The sequence below is a fragment of the Syngnathus acus genome, chromosome 12 (genome assembly GCF_901709675.1).
Source record: "Syngnathus acus chromosome 12, fSynAcu1.2, whole genome shotgun sequence".
Taxonomy (NCBI): domain Eukaryota; kingdom Metazoa; phylum Chordata; class Actinopteri; order Syngnathiformes; family Syngnathidae; genus Syngnathus; species Syngnathus acus.
Window position 1 is genome coordinate 8,100,653 of NC_051097.1, and position 21,312 is coordinate 8,121,964.

General features: G+C 42.9%; 6 protein-coding genes and 1 non-coding gene across 8 annotated transcripts; 2 read left to right on the forward strand and 5 right to left on the reverse strand.

The window, feature by feature from the left end:
• Positions 1-394: 394 nt before the first annotated feature.
• On the reverse strand, positions 395-4,744 carry LOC119131322 (surfeit locus protein 4). 2 transcript variants are annotated; one of them, XM_037265654.1, is made up of 6 exons: positions 4,463-4,744; positions 2,651-2,837; positions 2,438-2,514; positions 2,314-2,357; positions 2,061-2,247; positions 395-1,796 (listed from the first exon to the last, which is right to left on the reverse strand). In XM_037265654.1, exons 1-6 carry the CDS (start codon positions 4,508-4,510, stop codon positions 1,530-1,532), a joined length of 810 nt encoding a protein of 269 aa, XP_037121549.1. In that variant the 5' UTR covers positions 4,511-4,744; the 3' UTR covers positions 395-1,529. The 2 variants fall into 2 exon arrangements, with proteins under 2 accessions (XP_037121549.1, XP_037121547.1); XM_037265652.1 differs by lacking the exon at positions 4,463-4,744 and adding an exon at positions 4,163-4,312.
• Positions 4,745-5,344: 600 nt separating this feature from the next.
• On the forward strand, positions 5,345-8,276 carry psmd5 (proteasome 26S subunit, non-ATPase 5). Its single transcript, XM_037265503.1, has 10 exons — positions 5,345-5,556; positions 5,859-6,003; positions 6,082-6,195; positions 6,260-6,388; positions 6,579-6,688; positions 6,775-6,917; positions 6,995-7,186; positions 7,304-7,413; positions 7,495-7,635; positions 7,750-8,276. Exons 1-10 carry the CDS (start codon positions 5,384-5,386, stop codon positions 8,005-8,007), a joined length of 1,515 nt encoding a protein of 504 aa, XP_037121398.1. The 5' UTR covers positions 5,345-5,383; the 3' UTR covers positions 8,008-8,276.
• Positions 8,277-8,422: 146 nt separating this feature from the next.
• timm10b (translocase of inner mitochondrial membrane 10 homolog B (yeast)) lies at positions 8,423-9,463 on the forward strand. Its single transcript, XM_037265506.1, has 3 exons — positions 8,423-8,648; positions 8,795-8,890; positions 9,064-9,463. Exons 1-3 carry the CDS (start codon positions 8,622-8,624, stop codon positions 9,292-9,294), a joined length of 354 nt encoding a protein of 117 aa, XP_037121401.1. The 5' UTR covers positions 8,423-8,621; the 3' UTR covers positions 9,295-9,463.
• Positions 9,464-9,573: 110 nt separating this feature from the next.
• Positions 9,574-11,989, reverse strand: pdcl (phosducin-like). The gene is made up of 4 exons (XM_037265505.1): positions 11,589-11,989; positions 10,815-11,010; positions 10,333-10,514; positions 9,574-10,267 (listed from the first exon to the last, which is right to left on the reverse strand). The coding sequence occupies exons 2-4, from the start codon at positions 10,987-10,989 to the stop codon at positions 9,704-9,706; spliced, it is 921 nt and encodes a 306-aa protein (XP_037121400.1). The 5' UTR covers positions 10,990-11,010; positions 11,589-11,989; the 3' UTR covers positions 9,574-9,703.
• A 690-nt stretch (positions 11,990-12,679) lies between these two features.
• Positions 12,680-18,769, reverse strand: LOC119131237 (prostaglandin G/H synthase 1-like). Its single transcript, XM_037265502.1, has 12 exons — positions 18,603-18,769; positions 18,435-18,518; positions 16,059-16,175; positions 15,419-15,559; positions 15,200-15,343; positions 14,944-15,125; positions 14,775-14,858; positions 14,384-14,630; positions 14,014-14,300; positions 13,430-13,577; positions 12,945-13,333; positions 12,680-12,902 (listed from the first exon to the last, which is right to left on the reverse strand). Exons 1-11 carry the CDS (start codon positions 18,607-18,609, stop codon positions 12,996-12,998), a joined length of 1,779 nt encoding a protein of 592 aa, XP_037121397.1. The 5' UTR covers positions 18,610-18,769; the 3' UTR covers positions 12,680-12,902; positions 12,945-12,995.
• Positions 18,770-19,513: 744 nt separating this feature from the next.
• On the reverse strand, positions 19,514-20,822 carry rpl37 (ribosomal protein L37). Its single transcript, XM_037266055.1, has 4 exons — positions 20,743-20,822; positions 20,023-20,158; positions 19,839-19,923; positions 19,514-19,702 (listed from the first exon to the last, which is right to left on the reverse strand). Exons 1-4 carry the CDS (start codon positions 20,743-20,745, stop codon positions 19,633-19,635), a joined length of 294 nt encoding a protein of 97 aa, XP_037121950.1. The 5' UTR covers positions 20,746-20,822; the 3' UTR covers positions 19,514-19,632.
• Positions 20,235-20,313, reverse strand: LOC119131974. The gene has a single exon (XR_005099765.1). It is a non-coding gene; the product is annotated as a small nucleolar RNA SNORD72 (small nucleolar RNA).
• Positions 20,823-21,312: the final 490 nt, after the last annotated feature.

The window sequence follows — 21,312 nt, forward strand, 5'->3', positions numbered from 1 at the left end:
GGTGACGTCACACGCTTCGGAGGCGTCACACCTTAAATTGAACAATTTTTAAAAAATCTCTGGCTTTTTATTTATTTATTCTTTTGATTAATAAAATGTTCTCTTTGTTAGGTGTTCAATAAAAAAATTTTTTATTAAAAAACAACACAGCGTTCTAAAGTGAAAAGGGCCGCCATATTTGTTGACTCATACTCGCCACTCACTTTTAAAGGGCCAGTTCATTTCCATCATGCCAATTGTTTGGCTTATATTCCTACATTTGAAAACATTCATTCATGAATTAAACATGTGAGATTTAAACCATTATTTGGAAACAGAGGTTGTGCAAAAACGGATGTGGTATATAAAATGGCTTGTGAAAATGTTACCAGCAGAGTAAATTACGTGTGAGCAATTGCTTTTGTGGTTCGATTTATTTTCATTACATATCTGTCAATACATGTGGAGTCATTTGATTTGAAGAGTTTCTCTTAAAATACAGTCACTCTAATTAATTTCATTTTTTTTATTTTCTGCCATAAACATCCAAATTTGAAAGGAAACAAAAAATACAATATAAATTTCTCAAAACCAAAACATTTTATTTTTTCTCGAACTGAGGCAAAAAAAAACACTAAGAACAGAGAAATAAGACATCGGCTGAGTCCTCTTTGCGTTTCTGGATCGCAGAATATGGCATTTGACAAAACATGGATAGAGCCTCCCACCCGAGACCCCCACACCCTCCGCCCATACATCATACACAGTTCACTAGACATACGGAAGGAAGCAAGCCGCCCAACGACGAGCCCTGGCTCTAACAACCGCAATGTGATTTTCAAATCGAGCATGGCAATCCACCACTTTGTACAACGTGTACACCCCAAACCCACACACGCCCACCCCCGAGCCCAGAGTAGACCGACATGGCTTGTCAGTCAGTTGCTTGGCTTGACTGGAAGTAGGGATGTGATCAGCATTAATGCCTGCAACCCAAACTACTGCATCTCCCCTTTGCCAAGTATGAAGGTGCATCACGCAACCAGGAGTTCCCAAAATTCAATTTTTAACGGGCCCCTGATTGTCAAGAGTATAATTACTTTTTATGGGTCATCAAGCAGGCACGCATTTTGATTCACTTCGAAGTTCTTTTTCATTAATTTATGAAAAAACTTTTTTGCAACATTGGGATGGTGAGAGGAAACAAATTTCAGGTCAAGCAAAATTGGGAAATCCCAAGCCACGATAACGCCAATAAAACAGGTGTATGTTCGACCATTCACAGGACAAAGAATTTTAACTTGAAATATACGGGCCTATTACACCTTCTTATCCATGGGAATAGCCTACTAGCTTAGAACGAAAAGTTCAAATGAGAGCCATGACATATAACATAAAAAATGTTTATCAGTATCTAAGGTTTTGGCCAAAACATAACAATTGAAAACAGTTTACAAGTGTAACCAGGTGAGCCAACAGAAAGAGCGAGAGGTATCTGGGGGTGTCTTTGAGTCCCGGTCGGTGGTGCGCCACATTTTCCCTCCCTCGCCCTACCACTCTTTCTTTTTCTCGTCCATGGACACGCCACCGGGCCCGAGGGCCACCACCAGGAGCAGGCCCCCGATGACGGAGGTGGTCTGGAAGAAGTCATACTTGAGGAAGTCATGCATGGGCTTGTAGGTGGGGATGGTCCAGAAGGCGTTGAAGTAGACGTTCATCGCCAGCAGCCACAAGACGAGCGTCAGCGCCGCCAGCTTGGTCTTGAAACCGATGGCCACCAGGATGATGAGGGCGATGCCCACCAGGTTTTGCAGGATCTGCAGGAGAGTGGGGCGCAGAGGACAATTTACCAAGAGGATCGATCCATGGACAAGACAAATACAGTAACCCAACAAATATTTGCAGTTCACCGTTTATGTATTTACCTATTCTGATTTCGGTGCACCCAACCGTTAGCTAGTTTGTTTTTGTGTGATGTGTTCCGTGATGCAATCAAATGGAACCAATCAAATAGTAACTTGGAACACACTGGCAGCCACCTAATTCCTAGTGTGCAGTATTTACCAGTTGTGAGTACTCACAGATAAGAAGCTGGTGTCATAATGGACCAGAGACATGAACATGAGAACCAGCAGTATGCGGCCGCCTAGTTGCATGTACTGTTTGGGCGAGCTCTCGCCCATGGAGGGCACGCCGGCGAACATGCTCTTCCCTTCTGAACGGCACTCGGCCAGCAGCAGGAGGAGACCACCGCCCAACGCCAGGTTTCTTAAAGGAGAACAGATAAATTCTTAAAAACCTCCCCAAACATCCAGAAATTTTTTCATGGCTTACCTCATCAAAAATTTAATATCCCATAAAATGCTGTAGGCGATCGTCTGGTGAGCAATAAAAAAAAAAAGACAATTCTAATTAATGACTTTGTTCCACATTCAAAACAGTTGATTGTATTCTTCACCTGTAGCGCAATGATGCCAAATAATACAAAGCAGGCTTGCTGTACAAAATTTCTACTGAGGATGAGGATACAGCCACCTGTTATGACACACAGCAAAGCAAAGAGTTAAATCGACCGTACACGGTATCGACATCAGCTGCAAAAAAAAATCCTATCCATCCACCTTCGTGAGATGAGGCGTAAAGTAATACGGAAATCATTAAATGCACTCACCGAGCTGTGCTAATAGATTAATGAGCACGAAGAGCGATGCCAAGAAGTAGCCGCAGTTCCACGTGGTCTCGATGTAGTCTCGCTGGTCATGCCACTGGAACCACATGCGGATTCCGTCCTCCAGGAAGGTGCTAATGAGACATAGACGCGCCAAGTGAGGCAGGTACTGTTTAGTCACCCGCAGGAACTGTGAAAACAGGAAAAATGCAAGAGAGGATGAAACAGCTTACGTTGTCGCATTGTCTGATAATACTCTAATAATTGCAGCATTGGGTTGGGTCAGGTTGGTTGGACTTCTAAACTGCCAAAAGGATACGGCTGCAATTAGTAAAACACGCAGAAGAGTTTTCTTGTCAGCTATCGTCATCACTAGGAAACGAGTTGTTCCTGTTTTGGGCCAATCAAAATTGGAGAAATTACACCTTAAGCTTGGTTAACAATAAATCGCGACAATGGGGGTGGGGAACTTACAGGAAGCATTTGAACTGGTCCAAAAAAAAAAGACAGAAAAAAAAAAATCAAGCTTTAAGCAACAGTTGGAAAACAAATCTAACATTTAACACATCCGTTTTATTGTTGCATCAGAATTTCTCAGTATGGTTCCTTGGAGGACTTCATAAAAACAAGAGTACATTAAAAAGAAAAGTTTTTTTTTCTTTAAATATTATTTTTGCTATATAAATGGTTTGTCCCAATTTAATTCTCTAAGTTTCATCTTAAAAAATATCTCAAAATTGACTAATCACATTCTTCATAAACATGTCGGCACTTTATAAAATGAAAAGGGTGTTTTAAATCAAAGTATTATCAAACAACCCTGTCCCAAACCTTCATCCATCCATTTTTGATGTTTCATATTCACAACTAGGGACGATTTTGAGCTGGGGGTCAAATAGAATACCCAAAATACAAATTGCTAGCTTTGACCTGAAACATAAAAACACTCAATTCGGGGGAAATCTGATTTTGCAGTTTCAATTTCACTCAGCAGCAGCATGACCGTAATAACTCACTACTCCAGTACAGTGACGCAACAGTATAGCCCCGCCCACATCTAGACCCACGTCAGCACAGCCAGAAGCCTACCAGCCAATCAGATTGCAACAAGTCCCTTCTTGACTGCAGCGTGAGGCATGAATGGACAAAATGGGAGCCAATACAACTATGTCCCACCAAATAGTCCCTGTTGGGTATTTACTTCTTTAAATTACTCTTAAGAGTCTAACTTTACAATAGAACAATGTACAATAAATACATTTGTACAATATAAGCAGAGTTAAGTCATCCTTCACTTTATCTCTGAACCTAAGAAACGAAAAAGGATGATGACCTCATAAACACATCCCAACTTGAGACGTTTTACCGTATAAAAACTAACTCGGGGTGGTTATATAAGCCGAATAAACCTATGGTGAAGCAGTAGTGCCAGTGGAGCAACTGTTAGCTGTAACTTCCTAAAATAGGTCATAGCGTGGTATTATTATTATATGCATAAAGAGTTAAGATTCGTACCTTTTCATACAGGCTATCAGCCGGCTGATCGCCTGATACTACCGGTTGGATCATGGCTGTACGACAAACGACAACTTCTTTCCCGAATGATGTGCAAGTAGTAGATAAAGAAGGGGACGGGAGGATTGTCACTTAACTGGTTTGTCATGCTAATTAACTCGGCAAAAAGGAGGCGAGATGTTCCCCTAATGGCATGTCAGCGCGTATTTCAGATTAAGGACGTCATTTATTGTTATTTACCCGAGCGAAAAGAAAAAGGAGCGTGCATCAGGAGCTAGCTCGCGTGTGCTAATAACTTGCCTGGTCTGCCACGTCTTCGGCCGTGCTCATGAGATCCTCCTGCCCCATGTTTGTCGAGCAAACGGGTGCTTAACAGCAAATAAAAAGGCTTTATCCGACACGCTTTACAGGATTTTTCTATGCTTGCTTGAGACTCCCCTATGTGTTGACGTTATTTGTTTAAAAAAAAAAAAGATGAGACTGCAGCCGACTACTGCTCTTTGCAGTGTTGAGGAAAGGCCGCCTCCGCCCCACAATGCACCGCGATTTGAGGAAACAGGAGCGAGCGCTCTGGTCCTCCTCCCCACTCAGCCTTCGCGCTTCTGCAACCGTGTTGTGCCACGTAGGCGCACGCAGACTCTCTGAGAGTCGGACGCTGTGATTTGTTTATGAACTCGCGTGAACAAGCATTTTATTAACCAGAAGTGACGAAAATAATCATGCGGAAATACAGAAAAAAAAGGTGTGAATTGAGGCATGAATACTTCCATACCGTAGGCTACTATTTTTGGGACAGTCTAAAAGGGTGGAAAATTGGTTTTCAAAAGTGCATACATCGGAAAACTGGTCCTTGCAATAAAGTTAACATTAGATAAACACGTTAAAAACTTGTTTTAAACAAATTTAACGACTTTTTGTGTTTCTTTCCGTCTTCAAACAAAAACATGGTCACCATGTTGATGAGAGATTTATTCTCGAAAAAATAAAAATCTTGTAGTTTCAGCAAAAACAAAATCACTTTTGGAGCTAAAAAACAAAGCGCCGTTTTTCTTTTAATCCCAATCTTAAACATTTGAAACCCTTTTAATTTGGCTTGAACCAAAACGCAGATGTAGTGTTACACCGAGTCAGCAGAGGGCGATAACAGCTACTTTGCGTGTGCATCGTCTAGAAAGCGGTGACGAAGAAGAGTCGATGCTTCACATGTAAACAGAAAGCAGGATGGCCGCCTCGATCGAGAGTTTGCTAGAAGAAATTTCCAATATCGAAGAGCCGATCGAAGAGCTACAATGTCTTAAAACTGCACTTTTATCCATAACCGTGAATGACTTAAGGGACTTTGTTAGCGGGCATCGCTTCGAAGTGATCTTCTCTTTGTTAAACTCAAATGATAGGTTTGTATGATTATTTTTCTACCCGGTCATTGTTTTGAGCACGCATTTTACTCTGTCGGTTTACTGACATTCATTTATTGTGATTATTCATGAAATATGATTCAAGATTTACGTGCTGTTTTTGATGTTTTCGGTTCTATGATGTCATCATAAGACAAGAAGATAAGCATGGAAATGTTCTTGTGCAGCTTAAAATAAAATGCTTTTGGTTACGATAGTATGCTACCGCCAATGTAATTTTATGTATCATACATGGCGAGTTGTCATCAAAACATTACAATTGACAACTTCTGCATTGACAGGGAACAGGTTGAACTATGCGTAGACATCCTCGAACGCATCTTAATGGCCTGCAGCCCCCTGCAGGTGGTCCAAAACTACAAAGCTGAGCTGCAGGCAGGTCTGACGCACCCAAACGACACCGTCAAGATACTAACTTTGACTCAGGTAACCAGATTTGATTGAATTGTACCTGATCAACTTTAGTCTTCTGGGGTTGTTTTTCTTTTTTTTTTTTTTGGTCAGGTGGGTAGGATGGCAGAGCACTCGGATGCCGCGGTGCAAATCCTCAACAGCCAAGACATTATTGTAACTGTGATCCGCTCCATTGCGGCAGACAACATGACGGTGGCCAAGCAGGCAAGCAGACACTTTGCAATTTTCCTCCAATATAATCTTTCTGACACAAAAAAATCTATCCCAGGCCATCCAGTCCTTGACCAAGCTCGCTCGCACCGAAACCAGCACGAGTAAAATAATTAGCGGCGACTTGTTGAACGTTCTGACGGAGGTGATGACTGTAAGCGACATCATCCGATATCGTGTCTACGAGGTATGTGCGGAAAGCGATTTACTTAAATTTTGGTGTTGTTCATATTTTCATGTCCGCCTAGAAACTCAGAATTCCCCATTGAACTGATGAGCTACTAATGTGTCTATTCATTATTGTAATTATTATTATTATTATTAATAATAATGGGATAACAATTGTACATTTTAAGTATTTTCTCTTTTGGTCGCAGCTGGTAGTGACTATTGTGTCAGAATCCCAGTCTCACCAGGGTTACTATCCCTGTGGCAGGATAATTAATCAGCTCATCGAAGAATTGACAGGAGACGATATTTTGATCAGGTAAAAAGAATGCAGATGGGAAAAAAAATTATTATGTCCTGAAATGTCTTGCGGGTTGCAAAATGAAGGTTGACATTACTTTTCAGGGCGGCGGCCATTGAGATGATAACATTGATGGTTCAAACTGAGCGTGGGCAAAAGTACTTAATGGGCCAGTTGGTCTTCAACAAGATCGCCAAGATGATGATCGACGCAAACACGGATCCTTTCTCCTCTTTATATCTCCCCGGTAACAAAATGCTCACAGTAGAATTCTTCATGTTGGCTGTGAAGACCGCATGGATGATTTGTGGACACTCTTTGCAGGTTTTGTGAAGTTTTTTGGCACCTTGTCCTTCGTGCAAGGTCCGCAGCGGGTGTGCGAAGACTACCCGATTTTCCGGGACAAAGTGTTTGAGATGGCCTTGGACGCGGATCCCACGATGATCGGCGTAGCTCTGGACACGTTGGGACTGCTGGGCTCGACTGTGGAAGGGAAGCAAGTACTTCAGAAAACAGGTGGGATTGCCAAAATGTATTGACATGACTATTATTACGTTTTAGAGAATTGGAAACACGCACTACCTGCAGCATGGGCAAAAGTGGAAATGAACGTTTTTTTCTCCGTGATGTCAGGTGAAAAATTCAAGTCGGTGATGGTAAGGATGAGCAAGCTTGCGAGTGCCGGTGCTACTGAGCTCCGCGTGCGCTGCTTGGATGCCATTTCGCATCTCCTAACTCTGCAGGTATGTTGGTGTCCTCCAAGGAAGTTTTACATGGGGGAAAAAAGTACACCTTGATGCTACTCACCCCCCTTCCATCCCCAGCCCGAGCATCAGACTGAAGACCTGCTGGCGCTGACCGAGTCGTGGTTCCTCCTTTTGTCCAAACAGCCCATTGACGTGATTCGTGACATCAGCACTCAGCCTTTTCCAGAGCTCCATTGTGCCGCCTTGCAGGTCTTCACTGTAAGCACCTTCCATCGGCAGCTACAGCAAATAGGGACTGAGCTGCGTCAATTTTAAGAAGATGAAAAAAATGATTACAAGCACATTGTTTACCTATAACCTTTTGTCCACCAGGCCATTGCCGCTCAACCGTGGGGTCAGAGGTTGATGGTGAGGACGCCCGGTTTCATGGAGTTCATCCTGGATCGTTCCACCAGTAAAAGCAAGGAGGCCAAAGACGCCAAGTTTGAACTGGTGGGCTCGCTCTTGGGTTCTTCAAGCGTAGCTGAGATACTGGGCAGCCAGAATTACATCTCCCTCAAGACCTACCTGAGGGAAGGACCTTACTATGTGTCGGCAGTGGCCGCAGTCGACACGGAAGGAGCCGAATGATGAGACGATGTTTTCCCATGTTTGGAAGGTTCCAATAAACCCATTTTCTTGGTATGAATAAGTAACACTGCAGGGCACAGTGTTGTAAATGCTTCACATTCAGTTCTCATTAACATTTATTTAAGTCCGTCAAATTGGAATTTTGTTCTGACCAATATCAGAATCATCATCAACCTGAAAAAAAATCCACATCTGTCAGGCCTTAAAAGTTTAAACCCTGATGCAAGTTTAAAAAAATCATCATTGATTTGAATAAAAATGTTCATAAATGCATTTGTTTTCAAAATAAATTTCTCCTCTTGTATTACATTCTTAACATTTGACACAAGTATCTGACAGTTCAAATGCTGCACAAAAACGACAAAACAGTACTCAATATTGGTCTGTTGGTGGCGGTAGTGCGCTTATTCAGTATGCAGAAGAAGAAGAAGAAAAGCCGGAAGCTAATAAGCGACGCCGAAAGAAAGTCACACCATCGTCCTTACCAACTCGCATCGCTTTTCTGGCTTTGGAATGACGTTTTTATGATAATAGACAGCAAATGCATGGTAACCTCACAAAATCAAGGAGCACTTTGTGTTTGAGCCGATACGATTACTGCATAGGACTACGCGATGGATCAGGAGCAACAATTGAGAAACGTAAGTCATTCTTACAAGATACATGACACAAATTTAAAAAGAAATCAAATTGGTTCATTTTTAGTTAAATGTTGCAAGCATTGAGACAAAAATAGTTAAAAATGAGATTTGTCTGTTAGTATTCATGATTAATATTTTACTTGCAGTTGCGTGATTTTCTTCTGGTGTACAACCGCATGACGGAGATATGCTTCCAACGCTGCTCGAGTAACTTCAACTACAGGAACCTCACCATGGATGAGGCAAGGACTCCCTCTCCATTCACTCACAATACAAAACGACTTGACAGGCATCATAAGCATCCATTAATGTGTCGCAAGACCTCTTAAATTGTGTCTGGGAGGACCAAAATGTCTTGATTTTGATCATGAAGACATCTTGAGACCTTCTCAGCTAATAATGTGCGATTGTGTAGGAGCGCTGCGTGGACGACTGCGCGGGGAAACTGATCCGCTCCAACCACCGCCTGATGGGGACTTACGTGCAGCTGATGCCCCGCATGATGCAGCGGCGGATGGAGGAGATTGAGACCAAGGCAGCCGAGAACGCCAAGGCGGCGGAAGCGGCCGAAACACCTTCTGCCGCCACGGTGACACCTCAGGAATTGCAGTCGCCGCAGCCGTTGGTGACACCGACGGACACATGATGAATGCTCTGCTGACAAGAAACCTCTGGAATGGAGAACAACTGAACTTTATCTGGGGATTACTCAGAGACACTTTAAATGGTGACACTGTACCTATTCCCATTTCAATAGGTTGTGCAAGTTACAGGTGGATAAAATTTTGAATTTGACTTGGTCTCAATGTTCAAAATGAGCTGTTTTGTTTATTCATCATGGCTCGTGACCGCCATTACACCAATAAATAAAACAATGTCAATAATTTTACTTGAATAACATTTGAAAAGTTATTTAAGGGAAACATTTCTTAATATTGACTAAGTTATTAATTTTACGAGAAATTTTAGGAAAAGAAAACATGGGATATGAGGGGAAAATGTGTGTATTTACAAAGGAAAAAATAGAGGATGCAGAATATCAGCCAGAAAGCACTCTAGTCTATGTCGAGGTCAGAATCGTCGTCGCTGAGGTTGCTCTGAACAATGGCGCCGTTGCGGACCGTCTTAGCCACGGCGCTCGCCTTATCGGGCAGCATGCCGTACTCCTGCAGCAGCGCCTCCACGTCCACGGCGAAGAAGTCCTCGCCTAGCTGGTCGGTGATCCGCACAAAGTTGCCGATGAGCTCGCCGCCTTTGTAGACCAGCAGGGCGGGCAGAGCGCCGTCCCGGAAGAGCGGGCTGGTGCCGATGGTCGAGCTGCGCACGCTGCAGAATTTCACCAGCGGGTACTCGCGCGCCAGGCACACCAGGCTGCCGCTCATGGCCTCGCAGCCGGGCACGTCGGGCTCGTAGATGTGGATCATGACCGGTGTGTTCTTGTCCTCCTCGTCCAACGCCTCCAAGAAGTCCTCGCCGCCGGCAAGTTCCTGGACGCGCTCAAAGCGCTTGCCGCGGCACAGCTGCCGTCGCATCTCCTCTATGCGTTGCGCGCGGTAATGCTGCAGGAAGTCCTCGTCGTCCTCTTCCTGCCGGAGCATGTTGTACTCCTGCATGGTCATCTGCGCGGACAAAACGGAGCATTCTGTACCATGACCCTGATATTCTGACCAATCACGTGACTTACTTTGCCTTTGATTTTGTCCTGCAGCTCCTTCTGCTTCTGTTTGTCGTTTTCCAGGTCAAGGTCGGAGCGACATGTCATGGACAGCTTCTTGATCAGGCGCTCCATTTCCTTCTTCTGTTCCTGTTTCTGCTCCACCTCCAGCTGCTTGTACTTCCTCCAGTCATTGATCACACCCTTTGGTCCTGAAGGATCACAAAACGGGCCAACCCTCAATCTCGATTTTCATGCTCTAAATAAAAACAGCACGTCCCCATCCATTAAATACAATCTATAAATGTATTTGAGCAAAATATAGAGGGGGAATAACTTGCTGGTCTTGCAAAATCTAAGCTGTGATAAAATACGCTGGTTTTTGTTCTTCTTAGTCACGCCACTATTCTTGAGTGTGACACCATCTAGCGGGCAGTAGTGGAATTACATTCAAAATGGACAAATGTTACAGAGCTTTACATATTTATAAAAATACACATAAAAGCAGCTACCTGTGTTGACCGCACTTCCGTCCGCGCTATAGTCAAGCTCAGGCATGTTGGCGGCACCATCTCGGATGGTTTTGGATTCCCTCTCATCATCCTCGTTATCGCTGCCTTCATCCTCGCTGCTGCTGTAGTAGTACTGCAGCTTCTCTCCAAGGAGCTTGTCGTCTAGCGTCGTCATGGCAATGGCTTACCCGCTCACCTATTAGTGCACACATGATTTACAAGAATTAAGGCCATACATGTACATAAAACCCCCCCACAAACAAGATTAATGTATGCACAACAGAAACCATCTTTCACTTTCTTTGTAGGAACATGACAGTTGCCTCAGAAACAATATACATATTTGAATCAAAAGGGAACTACACGCACAACACCTTAATTCAGATTTGCTTGGTGAAGCGTCATCATTTAGAATGACGGTTTAAGAAAGAAAGAAATGCTTTGTGTGAAATTAGGTCAACCAGACATTTTAAACTAGCACGCGAATTTAACTGCATGCAATTGTATCGATTAATTTAAGTTTATTCATCGACTTTTTTAAACAATTAATTTTCTTATAATAATACTAGATATGAGCAAGTGGTTCTAAGGCCATTGTAATCCAATTATCTCATTATTAAGGACCCGAACGACGTAATGTGAACTAGGTTAGCTTTAGCCACCAGTTCCCTTTTACGCTTGGTTAGCTTTACCCACGCTAATAAAATGCATTTCAAGACCCATCCCTTCAAATTAATATAAAATTGAGTGAATGTGCAAGCAACCGGCTCTTACTTGTTTTTTGTCCAATTCGTGCAGATAAGTGTGTCGCTGAGTGTCCGTAATGCTACTCTTGGCTTGATGCTATTGCTAATTCCCGAAAGCATCTCACTGTCACTGGGTGTGATGCATTCAATATTTTAAGGGAAAATCTGCAATCGCATGAGGCGCAAATGATCTGGAGAACTTCATTCCATATATCCCTAATACAGTACAAAGTGCTAAAGTGACGTATTTTGTCTTAAGCGACATGACGTAACAGATATCTGACATTGTGCTTCATACGGACAGAAAAAAAAACTGTACTGCATGTAATGGTAATATCTGTATGACGAATCCAATCCAACAAAGGGCAAAAGCGGCGTGTTTTGTCCTAAACGAAATGACGGAGGAGGTATCTGAAATGTTCCTCTTGACTAGGAACAATTGAATCGTACATATGTGCGTCATAAAATTGCTGATGGTCTTGCTCAATAAAGCTATTGTGTCAAAATCGAAATAACCTGGTGTACTTAAAGGCAACATGATGACGTCAGGTTTTGTGGCTTACCTTCACATGCAGTTCCAAATTTAACCAATAGAGAGAAACATCATTGCCAGCAACAATGAGAATTCAATTTCTGATTTATTTCAAAGGCTACTCATTTCATTTCTAACGTTGCACAAAAAAACGATTTTTAATTTAAGCTGTTGTGAAATATTCAGTTGAGTATTTTGAACGCAGACCATTCGACAAATAGATAAATATTCAGGTTTAAAATTTAGTTTTTTTAAATTTAATTTTGGGATTCTTAGCTTCATAATTCGAGCTCATCATGAATCAATATCATACAATATCAAAAGGAGGGCCACAGCAGACGGGCTAAAACACAACATAGACATGCATTCGATAGAATTCAATTGATGTATCTACAGTGCAGCCAACGTATCAAAACGATCTGTTCTGTGCGATACTGCTTTTATCAACATTTCATATCCTGTGATTAAGTTCTGTTTTCCACATCTCACTAAAAGAAACACAAGGCTGGCAGCGAATGGAGGGTGGGAAGTGACCGTGCCAACAGGGGGCCCGCAAAAGGTGGAGGAAAATGAAAACGATCCAAACAAAGACTTTAATCGCCTCCAATTTTAATGAATGCAATTTGAACCGCTGCAAGTCTACAACTCGTCTTGCCGCTTTTCTTTTCGAAACTCTATGAGAGCCCTTCAACGCAGACTTACGTATGTTTGCAGACCAGCACTGTGCTGATTTCCTCACTGAAGTTCAAAGTGTGCGGCTGCAAAAAATAACACGCCTGTGTGACGGTGCACTGTGGATCCTGTGTTCAGACGATCTGATTTCCCTCTTGAAGAATGGCTTGCGTGTTTAAAGTCTACCTCACTTTTGTTTTGGGGGGGGCGGGACTATAAAAGCCCCACATGTCACAGCTCATCCGTCCTGACACTTTGTTCCTCTGGCGGCACTCGGAACGCCACGTAAGGACACGTCCTGGAATTGAGGCACACCAGGTTCTTCAGCGTGGCCGAGTTGACGATGTCAAAGCCCACGCGGCCCCCGAAAGTACTGGGCTTCCAGTACTCGGGGGAGCAGATGGGGTTCCCCAGGAGGCCTTTGAGGGAGAAGGGCGCACCCATCTCTACCATGCTCTCGCCAAATATGGCCCCCGGCCGCGTCCTCTCCAGCAGCATGCCAGGGTAAAATTCAAGAGCGTCAATGTCGCCGTAGAACTCTTCAAGAGTGAGCGCTATCTCCTCGTTATCTGACAAAAAAAAATTACAATTAATTTCACTCACGCTCTCTTGTCAAATATGTCTATTCGATGATTTTCAGTGGCCAGTCAGTTTGTTTTGCTCACCTGCGAACTCTCTAAAGGAAGTGTACGGCTTGAGGTTAAAACGTTTCCTGTACTCGTTGAAGGGCTGCATGCGGAGGTGCCGCGACTCTTCGATGGTCCTCACGGCTACGGGCGTCACCACAGGGTTCACGTTATAGCCCCCGCCTACCTTTGGGCAGAAAATAACAAACGCACATGAACTGATGAAATTAAGTAACAAGTAGTTGCTAATTTTGTCTACTGGGTGGTGCTCTGACAACCACTTCATTGACATTCTGCTGTTAATTAAAAATAAAAAATAAATCACCTTAAATTGCATTTTACAGCCAGTGATTTCAAAGTGCTACAATTGAATCATTCACTGAGACATGAAATCATTTCTCACTGTGGTTGCACCATCCTACCTGACTTTGGGCAAGAGGCCCACAGTACACCTTTGCCAATGGCAGTGATGCAATTACAATGAAACCGATCAAACAAAGAGTCAAGTCATACCCGACGACAAACCGTCAGGAATACAAATCTGGCAACACAGGAAGACCCAGTGTGATTGCCAAAAAAAATTCTTTCCAATTTAATGAACCTATTCCGTGAGCGCTCGTTACCTGGCCGGCCACTTGGCGGGAAAAGGCGTCTACCAACTTGTCCACGCCGTAGTGGGTGAGCACGGACGTGTTGAAGAGGAACTGCGGGTAGGCGAGCTCGTCCCCGTTGATATGGAAGCTGTCGGGCATCAAGGGGTGCCAGTGGTAAAGTTGGCTGAATTCTAGGGCGATGCGGTTCCCGTACTGGAACTGGGCGTGGAAGAGCAGGGTGGGGTCGAACTTCAACTGCAGCATGTAGCCGCTGAGGTGCTGCACATATTCTTCGATCACTATCCGGATGGTCTCGCCTGGGGAGGGCAAGAAGTGCAATTGACAAATGTCCAGTACCAGTATACCACCACAAAAAAAATTAAATGCAGATCTTCCTCACCAATGATGATGAGCCTCGTGGTCTGGAACAGTTGCTCGTCATCCCAGCTAGGATGCTCGGCTTTCAAGATGTCACACACTCGGTTGTGCTCCCTCAACCACAGCGTTGCGTACAATCCCAAGCCAGGCAGAAGTCCAAATACTTCCTGGCCGATAGCAAACTGGTCCTCGGGGGGCGTGCCCGGGGGGTAGCTCATCTTGATGGGGGCTTCAGCTACAGAGGGAGGGTACATCTCGCCATCAATCAACTAATGGGGAAAATCATAGCACAACAAGGTCCTAACACTTAACATGTATTTTCATATTTACATTACAAACGTTTAACAGCAAAAAAAAAAAAAAAGACGAACTAGCTAGTAGCAGCTAAAATAAACAGTAAAGCTGTACTCCACCTGATACTTCATTTTCCCATCTTTCAAAAGTCGGAGATGAAGTTGCCGCTCCAGGTTATCACCGTATATGTGCCCCGCATCCACCTGCGGAAAGATTATTATGCTAATATCACTTTTTAAAATAAAAGGTATAAAATAATGAAGACAAAATATGAATGTATGAACTAACCCCATGCGCAAGGGCCTTTGTGAAGCCTAAGCCCATGCGGTTGTAGGTCTTGAAAAACTGGTGGGTGAAGTGTTGCGCAAAGAAGGCAAACATAAGGTTGGAGCCCTGCGGGTCGGGCCTGAATGTCCTTCTCTTCATCAGCTTCTCCACTAGCAGCTCGGGGTCTGGCAGTCCAGCTTTACCTAATGAAAACAGAACCTTTTGAGGCCTCATTCATAACAACAAAAATGGATGTTCCACCATGTGATGGGCTAACCTTTGACACCCAGAGGTGTCGGGCAGTCTTCCGGGACTGGCGGAAGAATCCGAGTGTAGTAGCTCAGGTTGTAGTAGGATTCCCAGCTGAGGTAACCGTATTTAGAGTTGTATGTTGGAGGGCTGGGAATTAAGTTGGACCTCACTAATCACACAGCAATATATTACAAACGGGTCAAAGTCATGTGAAAGAAATTCCTCTTATGGTGGGGCTTGGGACCTGTTAGGACAAGCCGCATCAGAACGTCTCGCAGGTAGGTGCTGTTGATGATGTCCCAGAGCCAGCTGAAGTGGGTGAGGATGTAGTGCACCGTGTCCGGCCCGGGTTTCAGGAGGTCATGCACCCGAGGCCAGAACTCCGCTATATTAGAACAATAGCGTAAGAGAACGCACAGAATTAGGGGCAGAGTGACCAGTGCCCCACTTGATGATGATGGTGTTATTAGATGTTTTCATTTTTTTTTTCATCGTCCAGACTTTAACTTGGATCCTTGCCACCCCGAATTCTGCAGTTCCCAAACAAATTTGCCCCAATTGTCGGTATGTGTGCTCTACTTAACACAACATGGGGGCTTCTTGTTCGCGTTCAGCAGAGCGGCAGAGCTGCTTTCGAGATCCCTGCACATATTTGACTGTGTTTTTGGTTAATTTACTCATTGTAAATGTAAAAAATAATATCTACATAAAGCCTTTATGTGTCTCGGCACCATTACTGTTGAGGAGGAACATTGGCAGGTCTCCTATTTCCTCATTTTTAAGCGGTAAAGGGGGCCCCCTTGTCCATCTGGGATTGTTCAAATTCCTTTCTCTATCCCAAAGAGGATATGAAGGGATGCCAGGCGTGGGATGAGCCGACTCACGGATGGTGCAGTTCTTCCCATGGTAGCCGGTGCGGGTGCAGTCACACTCGTAGCGGTCCTCTGCGTACCATACGCAAACACCCCAGTGCTGACACGGCAAATAGCAGCATGGGTTCACTGGGGAGACAAGCGTCAACAAGTGTCAAGTGTCACCTACTTAGATCCAAGATTCTTTTTTAATACAGCTGCTCTTCCCTTCATCCGGTTTCTAATGAAAATCATTTTATAGGCTGTAAGTCATTACGACGACTTGAGGGACCGAAAAGTAGAAAATACTTGCCAAAAACATGAGGTAATTATATAGAGATTTCATTTCCTTCCTGGAAAGTGTCTCATTTGTTGTGTAGCTATACGACTGATGTCACCGCAATGAACATTTTCCCCATCCGTAATCTACACCATCAAAAATCAAATCAGCCATGTACAACTGTAAACAGTGTGGACTTTTAGTACCAATGAAATGACTTAATAGCTCCGATAATTAGATTACAAGAGTCAAAATACTAACCTCAAGGAAGACCTGATGCTCAGAGCCAGATATAAAATACACAGCGTGTAGTATGTTTATCTTTACAGATAAACAAAACCCTTGAGTCAGATTCCCGTAGGGAACAAAAAACAAAAGAAGAGTCAGGGATCTGAGTTACAAAAGTAAAAACGAACGAATTGCACGTTTGGGTGTTTGAGTGAACGTGTGTGTGTTGCTTAGACACGACCCAACAGGTGGAACAAGCCGACAAATCCTGTTGAATTATTCCTAATTACTTTCAAATGTGACACATGATTATACAGCGCAGACTCAGTGAGGAAACACGCAATAGGAGAGTTGCTTCCAAACGTGCGTCAGCATGCCCCTCTCGCCCCCCCATCCTTGCCAAAGACCTCATTCGCCTGCTATGTGAACTTAGCTAACGCCGTTTAAAAAGCGATCTTACAGATGATTGTATTGTCAGAACCGCTGGGAGAAAAAGAACAGAGTTGAATGTGACTGGCAGATGTTGTACAGGACAAGGCACAAAATGTACCTACTCTTTTAATCTGGTGAAGGAGATAATGGGATGAGACTAATGTTAAACTGTTTGTTCGCCTGTGTAGGAACTGATAATGCCCACCCTCTCGCGTGCGTGTGTGTATAACATGTTTGATCATAAAGTCAAACAGGAAAAGTCTGCTTGGACAGAAGAATGACGCGTTTCCCCAGCAACTCATCCTTCCCAAAAGAAGCTTCATTTGATCTGAAAACATTCGTCATTGATGATGTAATAAACCTGCACTACTCAATAAGACTATAAATCATTCATAACTTTACAATGAAGTCTTTTGTTAACATTTGATTACTCACACATAGAATCAATTAAACTTGAATGGGTGGCCAAGGCTTACTCTAGTTTCGTGTTTATGTATGTCTGGAGGAAGCGGCAATTTACTCTCTTGACTCCCCCATGCACTTTGAGTCAGTTCTGTGGCCGAAGAGAAAGACTACCGTATTTTCCGCACTATAAGGCGGATTATAAGGCGCACCTTCAATGAATGGCCCATTTTAAAACTTTGTCCATATATATAAGATATATACATTTGGCCCGCGGGCCGGACTTTGGACACACCTGCTGTAGTGGCTCAATATTGGTCCATATATAAGGCGCAACTGATTATAAGGCGCACTGTCGGCTTTTGAGAAAATTGGAGGTTTTTAGGTGCGCCTTATAGTGCGAAAAATACGGTAAACATGTCACACGCATATATGAGACAAACTGTTGAACATGTGCAGTACTCTACCTGCGTGATGAAACATTGCGAAAATTAAGTTTTATTTATTTCATGAGTGATTGCACCATGAATCAGTGACGAATCAAGTGTGTAGTTGTTGCCTGAGTTACACAGGGAGTGATGCCACTCCCGCTTCGTGCCCATTCATCTGAACACGAAATTCTTCTATCATTGACGTTATTGGATTTTTTTAAAAAAATCAATGAAAAGGATAGAGCAGAGAACTAAAATGGAAAATAATTATTAATCATGATTAAGTTGTTGCAGGGGAGAGGACGGGACGGCACTGCCTCCACTGTCCAAACAACCCTAGCTGTGTCTAATGTATTAAAGAATATATTTTTTACAAGTGTTAAATATTTTTACTACAGCGTTTCTTATTTTTCTACTTCAATAATAATATTGGACTTAAAGTTCAACTATTGAACTTTAATACTTTACTTATTGAACTTTAATACTTTACTTAAAGTAAACGTACTTTAAGTTGACCCAGCAGTTGGGGGCTTGCCGAGATGCGCTTTAGTTACCGGGAATGTTTTTACAATTCTCAAAGACGTCGAGGAAAATGGCCCAAAAGGTGAGCATTTTGTTGAGTCAACTTTCACGTACCTGTGCCGGACGTCACCTCATCCCCACAGCACGCAGGTTCCCGCACCAGCAGGAGAAGAGCGCAGAAGGATCCGAGGATAGAGGCTACACACCGGGAAGAAAGACGAGGGAGAGACGGGGTGACATTAGGTGTTAAAAATGACGGTTTAAAAGTTTCTTTTAACTTACATCTCATCACAGCAGCTCAGCGAGGTGTCATTCCAAGAACGGGGAACACGACTGCTTCAAATCCGTCGATGAGCGACAGTCGGCTGGTTCGCTCCGGTGTGCGCGGGAAATAGCCCGCCGAGGAAAGCTTTTACCTGTGGGCAGTGAGCGGGCGCGCTCCCGGCGCTGGTTGGGTAACTCAGCCCTTGAAGTGCGCGACATCGCCCCCTGTCTTCAGTAGTAAGCCATGACATGAGAGAACACCTGTACCGCAAGTTTAGAATCAAAATCTCTATTAAAACGAATCAAAATATTCTTAAATGAGAAATAGTGCTAATACGTGCTAATCATCTTGTTTAAACCTCTGTAGATTCTCCTCGGGCTGCAGATGTGAACCTGATTTTAAGACTTTCTTTTACTCATTTCAATACTGAGATTCAACTCATGTCCGCTACTCCCATTTGTACATTTCCATAATTCTCTTCCAGCTGCTCAAAGCATTTATATCTGCAAACCAGTGTAATAAATGACATCAGATAACAGGGAAACTAGCAGATAAAAAAAAGTATTTTTCTGGAAAAGAAAAAAGACCTGGGGGTGAGTTGTCAGATTCTGAAATGTTGCAGACCATTGAAACATTACATAAGTTGCTCTTGCAGGAAGACCACCCTCAAATTTTCAAGCTGCCAAAGAGAGAAAAAAAAAATCCTCAATTCTGTTTTATGCCATCATGGGAGAAAGCAGATTTGGATTTTGTGCAAATATTTAGACTTTTTGTTGTTATGGCTTTCCTGAAGCAAGGGAACATGGACAGTTTCACACTTGATTCATAATGTTATTTTCAGTTGACCTTACAGATGCTACTGAAGGCCTCACACAGTGGTTTTCTCTAAATATTTATTTGCTCTTATTTGAAAAGAGAGAACATGTGCTTTTGCTGTAGAAGTGTAAACTCCTTTAATGATAAACAAAAAAGAAAATGCATCCGGATCGACAAGACGAGAATGAGCTTTGTGTGTTGGTCACATTTATTTAAACAAAAATGTGTCTCTTAAGAGGAGCTGGAGGCGGCCACCGCAGCGCGTCTGGGCTTGGGGGTGGTACCTTCCCGGAAACCATTCCTGGAAAATTTCAAGAGGGAAAAACATGGAACACATTAAACAGATGACTTCCCAAATGGTCTTGAACAAATAATTTACATTAGCTAGTCCCATAATAATATATTTAAGATCACTATCACATCTGCATTAATCTTACCTGAACCGACGGTACACAACCTTGAGGTGCCTCAGACGACCGGTGCCAGTGGTGTTCCTTCTCTTGGCCTTTGCACTCCAGTTGTCTAAAAAAATAAATATATTTTGAATGAAACAAAATATTGTCATTCATTTCCACAAGCCAAACCACAGCTGCCAAGGAAGGGAAAACAATATCAACTTACACTTTCTCTTGCGCTTCTCGGGATAGCCACACTTTCCGCAGGAAGACTTCTGCAGGTGGTAAGCTTTGGAGCCACAGCGACGGCACAGGGTGTGCGTCTTGTTCCTGCGCTTACCGAAAGAGGATGTTCCCTTCGTCTGGAAGAGGAAAATTTGAAAATAAAATGGATCAATGCTCTTCCACAAGCATCTTACTATCACTACAGGTTTGAAGGTCTTGTCTCAGTGAGTAAAAATGCTTGAATCACGTAGTATTCATTGGTTCAGACATTTCAAAGCATCATAGACAAGACAAAAATTAAACGCACCATGAAACACTACTTTTATTTAAATTTATCATATTTACACATGGTAAGAGTCAACTCAATGAGCGCTTCATGATGTGGCTAGCTGAATCCCGTCTGAGCATTACAGAGACTTTTCATCTAATAAAATTCACAAACACAATAGTAGCGTACTAAAATTCACATTGTCAAGAATGCAAAATGGACTTTATTCAGTTTTAAGCGGTTAGTGTGACCGGAATGTCAATGCTAACAAGCCGGCTAGCTCCTACCAAACTAAAACCCTAAACTGTCAAATATACATCTTAATAAAAACAAATAGGGTATTTTCAAAGTAGCTAAGCGTTGATGACAACTAAACAGTTGTGATTGGTCAAGGACGGACATCAGGTTTTCAAGATGTCTCTAGATTTTCGCTGAACATCATTGCCATCTTACCATTGTCGCCCAGTGACCGAGGGATAAGAGACCGGAAGGAGGGCCTGCGCGTTCTCAAATTACTTCCGCGCTTGTTTCTGTGTCACATCGAAAAGGGTCCCTGGTTCAAATTGAGTATTTTTACAAATAATCAGTTTAACAAACAAAGACAAGTGATGTATATTGCCATTCCCACTTAAAGTTTACACATTGTGTATTTAACCAATTTATACAATATTGATTTAAAAAGAAATCTGTTAGTTTATTGCTAAAACACAACGCAAACGCCATAAACATGGTAACAAATTAGCAGGGATGTTGAGGAAGTTTATAACTCTTTAATAAACACAAAGGTGCAGCGCCAGCTATACACGTAGACAATATAATACTCAAAACCAAATATATTTTTCGAGCTGTTATTTGTGTATTTCACTGCCCTCTAGTGGCCATTGCATTATCATGCACACAAATGGGGTATATTTTTATTTTTGAGTCTAATGCAAGTAATTTATGCAAGAGAAGTCACATTTGACAAAGAAGCAACATATTAAACTGTAATTTATTTCAGATTTTTAAATAAATTAACATACA

Excerpts from the sequence above, each read along its gene's own strand:
- LOC119131322 (XM_037265652.1), bottom strand. The coding sequence starts at position 4,216 with ATGATCCAACCGGTAGTATCAGGCGATCAGCCGGCTGATAGCCTGTAT. Across the intron at positions 2,515-2,650 it reads TAATCTATTAGCACAGCTCG|GTGGCTGTATCCTCATCCTC; the intron begins GTGAGTGCATTT and ends GTGTCATAACAG. Across the intron at positions 2,358-2,437 it reads TTGGCATCATTGCGCTACAG|ACGATCGCCTACAGCATTTT; the intron begins GTGAAGAATACA and ends ATTGCTCACCAG.
- psmd5 (XM_037265503.1), top strand. The coding sequence starts at position 5,384 with ATGGCCGCCTCGATCGAGAGTTTGCTAGAAGAAATTTCCAATATCGAA. Across the intron at positions 6,689-6,774 it reads GGAGACGATATTTTGATCAG|GGCGGCGGCCATTGAGATGA; the intron begins GTAAAAAGAATG and ends ATTACTTTTCAG. Across the intron at positions 7,636-7,749 it reads CCGCCTTGCAGGTCTTCACT|GCCATTGCCGCTCAACCGTG; the intron begins GTAAGCACCTTC and ends TTTGTCCACCAG.
- timm10b (XM_037265506.1), top strand. The coding sequence starts at position 8,622 with ATGGATCAGGAGCAACAATTGAGAAAC. Across the intron at positions 8,649-8,794 it reads AGGAGCAACAATTGAGAAAC|TTGCGTGATTTTCTTCTGGT; the intron begins GTAAGTCATTCT and ends TTTTACTTGCAG. Across the intron at positions 8,891-9,063 it reads GGAACCTCACCATGGATGAG|GAGCGCTGCGTGGACGACTG; the intron begins GCAAGGACTCCC and ends GCGATTGTGTAG.
- pdcl (XM_037265505.1), bottom strand. The coding sequence starts at position 10,989 with ATGACGACGCTAGACGACAAGCTCCTTGGAGAGAAGCTGCAGTACTAC. Across the intron at positions 10,515-10,814 it reads CGGAAGTGCGGTCAACACAG|GACCAAAGGGTGTGATCAAT; the intron begins GTAGCTGCTTTT and ends GTGATCCTTCAG. Across the intron at positions 10,268-10,332 it reads AGGACAAAATCAAAGGCAAA|ATGACCATGCAGGAGTACAA; the intron begins GTAAGTCACGTG and ends TTGTCCGCGCAG.
- LOC119131237 (XM_037265502.1), bottom strand. Across the intron at positions 15,344-15,418 it reads GATGCGGCTTGTCCTAACAG|TGAGGTCCAACTTAATTCCC; the intron begins GTCCCAAGCCCC and ends CTGTGTGATTAG. Across the intron at positions 14,859-14,943 it reads CAAAGGCCCTTGCGCATGGG|GTGGATGCGGGGCACATATA; the intron begins GTTAGTTCATAC and ends ATCTTTCCGCAG.
- rpl37 (XM_037266055.1), bottom strand. Across the intron at positions 19,924-20,022 it reads CGAGAAGCGCAAGAGAAAGT|ACAACTGGAGTGCAAAGGCC; the intron begins GTAAGTTGATAT and ends TTATTTTTTTAG. Across the intron at positions 19,703-19,838 it reads GTTGTGTACCGTCGGTTCAG|GAATGGTTTCCGGGAAGGTA; the intron begins GTAAGATTAATG and ends GAAATTTTCCAG.